The 9,150-nt window shown below is 41.7% G+C and overlaps 1 protein-coding gene across 1 annotated transcript; it reads left to right on the top strand.

Moving 5' to 3' along the window:
* Nucleotides 1-231: 231 nt before the first annotated feature.
* On the top strand, nucleotides 232-7,331 carry LOC149835843 (putative polygalacturonase). Its single transcript, XM_090008784.1, has 6 exons — nucleotides 232-340; nucleotides 419-763; nucleotides 4,270-4,390; nucleotides 5,062-5,236; nucleotides 5,780-5,850; nucleotides 6,279-7,331. Exons 1-6 carry the CDS (start codon nucleotides 320-322, stop codon nucleotides 6,995-6,997), a joined length of 1,452 nt encoding a protein of 483 aa, XP_089864910.1. The 5' UTR covers nucleotides 232-319; the 3' UTR covers nucleotides 6,998-7,331.
* Nucleotides 7,332-9,150: the final 1,819 nt, after the last annotated feature.

The following is a 9,150-nucleotide window of genomic DNA, read 5'->3' as shown; positions in this document are numbered from 1 at the left end:
ACCGTTTGAGTCGGCGAGTTTGACAAGTCCCAAACGGGCTGGCGAACCATGACCCAAAGTATAGGTGACACCAATATCACTTTGTAGAAAAGAAACAAATTGCCCCACCAGTATCATCACTTAAAGAGCCAAGGAAGGAAACTATCTAAAACGACCTAACCAACAAATCGCCCCACCAGTATCATCACTTAAAGAGCCAGAGCCAGAGCCAAGGAAGGAAACTATCTAAAGCGACCTAACCCTCCCTTGTCCCTATAAAAGCAGGGGTTATCCTTCCTCTGTCACACTACTTTATCATCTCCATCATTGGTTGGTTGCCATGGATTTGCAGAGAAACAACGTATTTCCCCCCTTCTCTCTCTCTCTCTCTCTCTCTCTCTCTCTCTCTCTTACCATTGAATTTTCGGGTGAGTTGTAGGTTATGAGCCGGCTGATGGTGCTAGCGGCAGTGGCGTTGTGCCTGCTCGCCCCGCCGGGAGAATGCCGGAAGAGGATGCAGGAACCGGTGTCGGCGTCGGTCACGTACTGGGCGCCGTGCTGCCGAGCGCACAGCGCGTCCATCACGGAGTTCGGCGGCGTGGGCGATGGCGTGACGGTGAACACCAAGGCCTTCCGCGACGCCGTCGACTATCTCGGGAGGTTCGCCTCCGAGGGCGGCGGCCAGCTCGTCGTCCCGCCCGGCCGCTGGCTCACCGGCACCTTCAACCTCACCAGCGCCTTCACCCTCTACCTCCACCGCGAAGCCGTCATCCTCGCCTCTCAGGTACGCACCCTTCATCTCCAGCCTGCCTGTTTCCGGTGGATGGCCGTACACTCGCCGGTTTCCAAGCTAAGTTGATCGCCGCTGGTTTCTCGTGTCTCTAACAACAACAAGGGGCTTTCTCTTTTTCCCTTGTTGTCGAAAATACCTTTGAAATTTTTTGGAATGACGGGTTTTTGGTTTTGTTCCTTTTTTTTCCTCGAGTAATTTACAAACAGCCCGCTAAGACAGTAGCAATTTGCATGTAACCGCCTATTTTATCTAAATGGCAATGTTGTCATGTCAGATTCGGTTTCGGACCTGAATCGATTTTCAAAACGATTCAGTGAGCCGACCAATTCAGGCTTGAACGGAATCCGCTAAATTGTTCGATTTTACTGTTTTAAATCTAAAACTTATAAACACCAAGAAAAGAATTAAACAAAAGGTGACGATTCAACCCCTATTCCTCCTGAATCGGGGTTGAATTGGCCGATTTTTTATGTCTCCTTCGATTCGATCCTAAGCTAATTCATTTTTGGCCAATCCAAGATTCGAATCGGGGTTGAATTTGCCGTTTTTTTTGAGATGGACTCATTTCGACCTGAATTCGTTTTTGCCGAATTCAAATTGGCCTATTCAGACCGATTAGCTTCAGCTTCAATTCTAATACCACAGTGAAAGGATTTCAAATACTCATCGAAGGTATAAAATGACATTTTTTTAATCTTTTTATTAAACAAACTCTTCTAATGTATTTTACAGTAAACAATTGTCAATGAGAGCGTTTTAGTCACGGCGCTTTTTATTAAACAGAGGTCAAATACTGACTCTATGACAACTTACAAAAGCAAGCAGTTTAGTATAACAAACATTAGCCAGTTTTTTGTAAATAACTTATAATAAGGTATTTTTTTGCAAATTTTCCTTTTTTTATTGATTTTCACGTGGATCAAGAGTCAAAGTAAACGGTTGTTTGTTTATACGTTGAAATTCATAAGTTGTGATTGTCGTTTGTTTGTGTTTTGGTCCACTTTCAATTTTTCTTTAGAAGTGTTTGTTTTCTCATAAAGGAACGGGAAAACCAGCCCCCTTGACTTGACCCCTAGGGAGCCACCCGCTTCTGCTTATGCAAGGAAAATAATGCCCGCTAGTAGGGATGGCAGTGGACCGGGGGAAAGCGGGGACCCGCCCCGCCTCGCCCCGTTTGGACCGGGGATGAAGGGTATGAAACGGGGATGGAGGCGGGGGTGGAGGATAAAATCCATCCCCACCGCGGAGGCGGGGCGGGGGTGGACGTGCACTTTTCCCCGCCCCAACCACTTTTCCCCGCAATATCCCCGCCCCGCCTCGCCTCATCCCCGTTTGGACCGGGGATGAAGGGTATGAAACGGGGATGGAGGCGGGGGTGGAGGATAAAATCCATCCCCGCCACGGAGGCGGGGCAGGGGTGGAAACCTTGTCCCCCGCCCCGCCCCACTGCCATCCCTACCCGCTAGAATCAAACCCCAACAGCCGAAGCCCGTTCCAACTAAGCTACCCCTCACGTCTAAATTCTGGAAAATAACCCCAGCTTGCCTTTCCAAAAAAAAAAAAAAAAATCAGCCGATTTCCTTGAATCGTTTTGAAAATAATTCGGGGTCCGATGCGATTTTGACAACATTGATCCCCGTCAAAGGAGAGTAACACAAATCCCACCAACTAGAATCCTACGAACTTCATATGAAGTGGGATTTCGGAGTTTTTTGTTTATTAATTAAAATCTGACCGTCAGGGATGCATTGTACATATTTGATTTTGTATAAATCCGTTGTTGGTTGATCAGGTTATGACATGTGAGTTAGGTTTTTCTAACGCTTCCAAAATTTTTGTAAATATTCAGGCATCAGGAAAACGATATATTTTCACATTATCCAAGCGACATTTTGCTAGATCTGCTAGGTCGGAATTACAAAAAAAATGCTGAAAATAGCTTAGATAGAGAGAGGGTGCTTGTTTCGATCCTAGGAGAAGAGGCCCCATTTTCATACTTTTCGTGGGAACTGAATGAACGCTTCCATGGAAAATGGCTAGTGGAGCCCACGTTTCGTATGAAAACGCGGTCATGCCCTCACTTTCCCGCGTCGCCTGGGCCCCTCCTGTGTAACTACACAGTCGCGCCGTAAACTCTTGTAGTGTTTTCTTTTCATTTCCCACAGTCTAGGCAGCTTTGTAAACGCGAAACCAGTGCTGTGGGGTCCACGCAAAATAAGAAACGGGCAGGCACGTCTTGGGTGACGCGTGGATTTGAGTCTAAGATGACGCCCCATTCAAAGGATCATTTAATGAGTTGCCTTCATTTCTAAGCGTATTTCCTTTACAATGGGTTGCCTTCAACTCTAAACATAGTCACAAGTATCGGGTTGTTTCTTGAAAATCTCATCATTTCATAGGACGACTTTAAAATACAGATATAAATTTAAAAAACGATATTTTCAAATTATCACCTATTTTTAAAATATCACGCTTTTTGTCATGATATTATGGCATTACTAATGTCATATTCATATAGTTTTTATATTTTGAATGTATTTTTTTATAATCTTAATATATTTTCTTGCCCATTCTTAAAATTTATAGATACTGATAATTTCTCGAGAAAAAAATTTAATCCATTGAGAGATTTTTCGTGGTTTCTCCCGATAACGAGATTTTTTGATATGATTCTAGGGAGAGCTTGCAAGCACGCATGCTTGACCCAGATTTGCCGAGTAGGGAAGCAAATGGGTCAGATGTAGGATTACTGAATCCGACATAATCAGACTTGGCATAATCAGATTCGAACGGAAAAAGCTATTACCCAATCCAGATCTGATTCACTGTCTAAGCTAGTCAGATATTAACTGTTTAAACTAGTCGGATGCACTTTTATCCACATTCGGATTTGGATTTGGATTTGGTTTGGGTCATACGTAAAATTTTAAAAAACCGAACTTGACCCATTCGGTAATTTGGATTTAAAATCTTTTACCAAGTAATAGTACAGCCTTCGGACGCCCGAACCAGACCCAACCCGCATTCTTAATCTCAGCCCAATATTTGTTACATATGTGGTCCTTCGGGGGACTGCTTGGAAGGATTCATCCAATTACCCGGAGAGTGTGAGATCACAACTTATTGGAGTTTTCAAGATAATTTGGTATAATCCAGTCTTTGACGTAGTACCGTGTTTGGATTCATCATGAAATTAACCGATCGATCTATTCAGACATCGGATCTGGGAGCCAAATTAGAATTTGATACGGTGTCAAATTAGAATTTGATTTGCTACTAATTAAGCCTTCAAGTGGAGCAAAAATTCTGATGTTAGTCTATGCTACGGGAATTTGAAAGGATAGGTCCAATCTTCATATGGTTTGGTTTAAGGGAGTTTCCTGGTTTCCCTTTTCTTTTTTTTTAAACTGAATCTGTATTAGGTATTTCTAAATTGTAAAACCTCCTCTCTCTCTCTTTTTTAAGTAGCATTAGGTATTTATTTCTTTGCTTTGCAGGACATTAGCGAGTGGCCTCTCATTGACCCACTGCCCTCTTATGGGAGAGGAAGGGATGCGCCAGGGGGAAGATACATCAGCCTCATTTTTGGAACCAACCTTACTGACGTCGTTATCACAGGTTTTTTGGTCACTTCACTAATTCTCTTTTAGATGTGCGTTTGAAAGCCTCCAAGTCGAATCTCAAATCCAAAGATTTGAGGTGGCCTGTTTACGTGATCCAGCCCCCACGCCCAGATCCGAAATCCATCAGATATCGACAGTTCAAAGAGAAATCCTTGAGGGAGGATCAGGTGCAATGGGATCTCACACTTTTCAGTGTTCTGCTGCATCTGATCATCCACCATCTTTGGGATACATCCTTTTCAGTTGTGGGGGCCCAACAGCAGATGGTGGGTGATCAGGTGCAGCAACACACTAAAAGGGTGCAATTACATTTCCCCTGATCCTCCCTCAAAATCCTTGGTTCTTTGGCCTGACTTGCGGGGGTTGAGTTAGAGATCCTTGATTCTCGAACCTGCGGATCTCAAATCAGATCCTTCGGATTAATTTTGAGGATCAAGACTCTCATTTAGGGCCCGTTTGAGTGCCAGGACGTGGGCGTTCATGATGCCTGCGTCCTGGACAATTGACTCTGGTGTCTCCTTTTCATGGGGCTATTTTGTCCCTATCCTTGAGCTTTGCAAATACTGGACAACCCACCTGGGGGATTCATTGTGTTTCCAGGCAGATTTTGTCCTGCGTTCTAAATGCACCCTTATAGTAATATGGTATACTGTTTGACAATGTCAGGTGATAATGGTACCATTGATGGTCAGGGCGACCTGTGGTGGCGTATGTTCCGCGGCAAACAGCTAAACTACACTCGGGGCTACCTCGTAGAGCTCATGCATTCAGATGGCATTGTTATATCAAACCTTACATTCATCAACTCTCCCTCATGGAACATTCACCCTGTCTATAGCAGGTCTGCACTCTTTTCACACTTGCATGACAGTGCAAATTTATACATGTGTGTGTGTGTGTGCGTGTGTGTGTGAACATGACACGGGCATAAATTGAAGTATCCTGTGATGTACTAACTGGTCCTACTTTTGGTTTGGGATTTGGGAAATTAGCCTGGTTTCATTTTTAGTATTACCTAATGTTTTATACTTGAAGGTCTGCCTAATTGGATGCAAATGGAGAAAAACTTTACCAATTCTGGATCTGTTTTGCTATTTGCCATTATCAGAAGCATTTTTTTTGTATAATCAAGTTCCATATGACAACAGATCCTAACTGATAAACTAATTGCATCTAAAAGAATTTACAAAATCCAAGATATTAACTGGAAAATTGCATTCTCTGACCCGTTGGCATCCTTACTAGTGTGGGACTGCACTGTATCCACACTTGTCTACACTTCCATACAAGTACATGTGCATGTTTAAGGCAAAGATCATTCCTGTATAGGTATACGTGCATGAGATATCAGTTAGAGTGTAGCTAACATGGAGGAAATATTCAGGAATATAATTGTCAAAGGAATAACCGTTCTGGCTCCTGTGATCTCCCCCAACACTGATGGCATCAACCCAGGTTAGTAACAACTTTGACACCTATATATATTCCCACTGAATGAAGAGAATGTCCTTTATTTTTCATGTTCACCACGAGCTTGCTTGCCTTTTAAATGTTATTCAGATCAGTCACAAATATTGGCCATTTTCTAAAAAAATCACTATTTTATGACAAGATTTTCAAAAACTGATATAATCCAAAAAAAGAAAACATGATATTTCAGAATTTCACCTATTTTGAAAAATAGTGTTTTTATCCTGATATCAACACAATATTTGTATCATATATATTTTACATCTTAAATTTTTTTTTGTATATTTTTATAATTTAAATGTACCAATGTTTTCCAGAGATGTTCTTGAGAACAACAATCTCTTTTTTAATTTATTGCAAGATCTTCCTTTGCCGAGACAATCCTGATAATGAGATTTGTGACCATGATTCAGATTCCTGCTCTCATGTGAGAATTGAGGACTGTTATATAGTTTCCGGAGATGATTGTGTGGCCATAAAAAGTGGGTGGGATGAGTATGGGATCAGCTTTGGCATGCCAAGTGAGCACATCTACATTAGAAGGCTCACCTGCATATCCCCTACAAGTGCTGTAATTGCCTTGGGCAGTGAAATGTCTGGTGGCATACAAGAAGTCTATGCTGAAGACATAGTAGCTATCAATTCAGAAACAGGGGTCAGGATCAAAACTGGGCCGGGCCGAGGCGGATTCATCAAGAGAATCTATGTCAGAGGAATGACCATGCAAACTATGAAGTGGGTGTTTGGGATGACAGGAGCTTATGGACAACACCCTGATTCAAACTTTGATCCGAATGCTCTTCCTGTTGTGCACGGGATCAGTTACAGCAACATCGTCGCCGACAACGTCACCACTGCCGGAAAATTATTTGGAATCCAAGATGCGCCATTCACTGGAATATGCATTTCTAATGTCACAATCACCATGGCTTATACAAAGACACATCATGCACCATGGAACTGTACTGACATCCAAGGTGTATCAAGCGATGTAACACCACCACCATGTGAATTGCTCTCTGGTGAGCAAAGTGGCGAGTATGAATGTGGTCCTTGCCCTTTTCCACATGTGAGAGACCCTATAGATGATGTAGATTTCAAGGAATGCACTTACCAGAGCAGCCATCTGTGAGATATGTAGAGTATGTTCTTGTCCATGTCACATGAATACAGCAGTGGATACAGGGATGTGACCATTTTTATGAAGTTTTCAATATGATTAGTATATAAAGGGACATGCTATGCCGGCCAAAATGGAGTGTCCGTGTGACATAAGTTGTTGTTTTCCAATATTGAGTGATAGAGCCCATGAGAAAGGCCAGATGGGTGGGTCACTAGTTCTTTCTAGTTTCTTTTCTTTGGGGGAAATAAAAAGGTCGGCATACTTCATGTTAAAGTCTGTTGAGAGCCTTGTACTAGAAGCTAAAGTTTTATTAAAGATCAAGTGCAATTGGTTACAGCTTTCATATATTTCTCTTTTAAGAGTTTCGGCAAATAGATACTGAAATGAGCTTCTTACCCTTGCTAATACAAATACAATTCAACCAGTAACTGTTCAGTTATCATCCAAGCGGAGCATAAAACCTGGTTTTACTTTAAAACCTGGTTTGGAACCCAAAACCTGCATCTTAACCAAGTTGCCGGCATCATCCAAACGAGGCTTATGCATTTGCAAACAACCCCAGTGCAAACCTGTTAACAACCAAGAAGTGAGCAAAATTGAAAATCTTCTTAGGTAGACATGAATATGTTTTTTGAGAGGGACTGTAAGGCGCTGAAGAGCTTAGGATTAATTGGTTTTGGCACTGGATATTTCAATACTGGATGAGTGGATTCTTAAATCCAAGATTTCAATGCCATTGGATTTGCCAAATCACCCAAACTGTTTGGGAGCCGACTGCTGCAGTTGGCATCTCCTTGCCAACCAAGAGCTCCCAAACAGCCAAATAGCGAGTTCATCATGTGTCATATTACAGGTTGCCATCTAAAAATCAGCCGAACAGGTACTTGCCCTACATTAGAACAAATTCTTTTACTTTTTTTTTAAGAAATAAATCTTATTCATAATTGAGAGAAGTAAATACACAATAGACAATGGCTAATGAGCATTGACACAGCATGAGCAGAGTACATAACAAAGGAATAGAAAAATATGGACACCAAGTAACAACTATAAAACTCCCTCTGCTCTTAGCCCTTGAAGCTTGAGTGTCCATAAAATTTGAGGAAAAGATGCAGGCTGCCGAGGCATTGAAGAGGTCTTTGGACATTAAGCACCCATACACAAGAGAGATTCCCCATGTTGGATATTAGACACTCTAAAAAATAGAGGCTTTAATTTTCGGTCTAGTGATAAATGGTACGAAAACACTCTAATGTACTCCAAACACCAACCATACCCAAGAAAGACACTACCTAGTCTAACAAACAACATGTTTCAGGCCCACCCGAGATACCCTTTCCAACACCAAAAAAATTTAGAGAGCAAAAATCAATAGCAAATGGTGAAATCTAAAGCCCCAAGGGGGGTTGTGTTGGCATTCTAAAAACCGGGATGTTAAAAGCAAGGACACATACCGGTAGACACCATGGATGAAAGGAACATTGGCGTTGGTGCACGACATTTTCCTCAGTCTATCGACGCCTATGATGACCTCAGGCCGTTAAGTCGATGGTGAGCAGGACCCTGAACCCAAATGAGAGAAAGAGAATACCTTAGTTATACTCATCAAGCAACCATGCCTCGTTATAGACTTATGAGAAAGAGCTATAGTGGGAGGCTACCACGATTAGTGGTTACCTTGCATGGGTAGTTGCAATAATTGCCTTGTAACTCCCATGAGTCATGCTATCCCATGATGCATTCATGTCAAACTGGATCACATCAAGTTAGATATGATCCATATTCCAACATTCTCTCACTTGACCCAATGACATGGAAAAATACTTCATCAAGGTTTTACTGTTATCTTGATTCAATTTTCAAGTGGGTTCACATGCTATTCGGTATCACAAGAATGGACCATATGAGCCATGGAGATGAACACCTCTTTATGAAATGTCATATTTTTATGCATTACAATATAATTCATTTTCAGTGCTTTAGCATGTTAAGATTAACTTTATGAATAAGTTGGTTTTTAACCTATTCTATTGATAGTTTAATATTGTTATTATGATTATCTCTTTACTCAAATGAGAGATCATTTATGTAGAATCAACAATACACAAAACCATAGAGAATCAATTTAGCTTTACAAATGTGATCACATATAACCATAATGT

The sequence above is a fragment of the Nuphar pumila genome, chromosome 6 (genome assembly GCF_984573655.1).
Source record: "Nuphar pumila chromosome 6, dmNupPumi1.hap1.1, whole genome shotgun sequence".
NCBI lineage: Eukaryota > Viridiplantae > Streptophyta > Magnoliopsida > Nymphaeales > Nymphaeaceae > Nuphar > Nuphar pumila.
The sequence above is the reverse complement of the archived record's forward strand: the minus strand, read 5'-3'. Positions and strand labels throughout refer to the sequence as shown.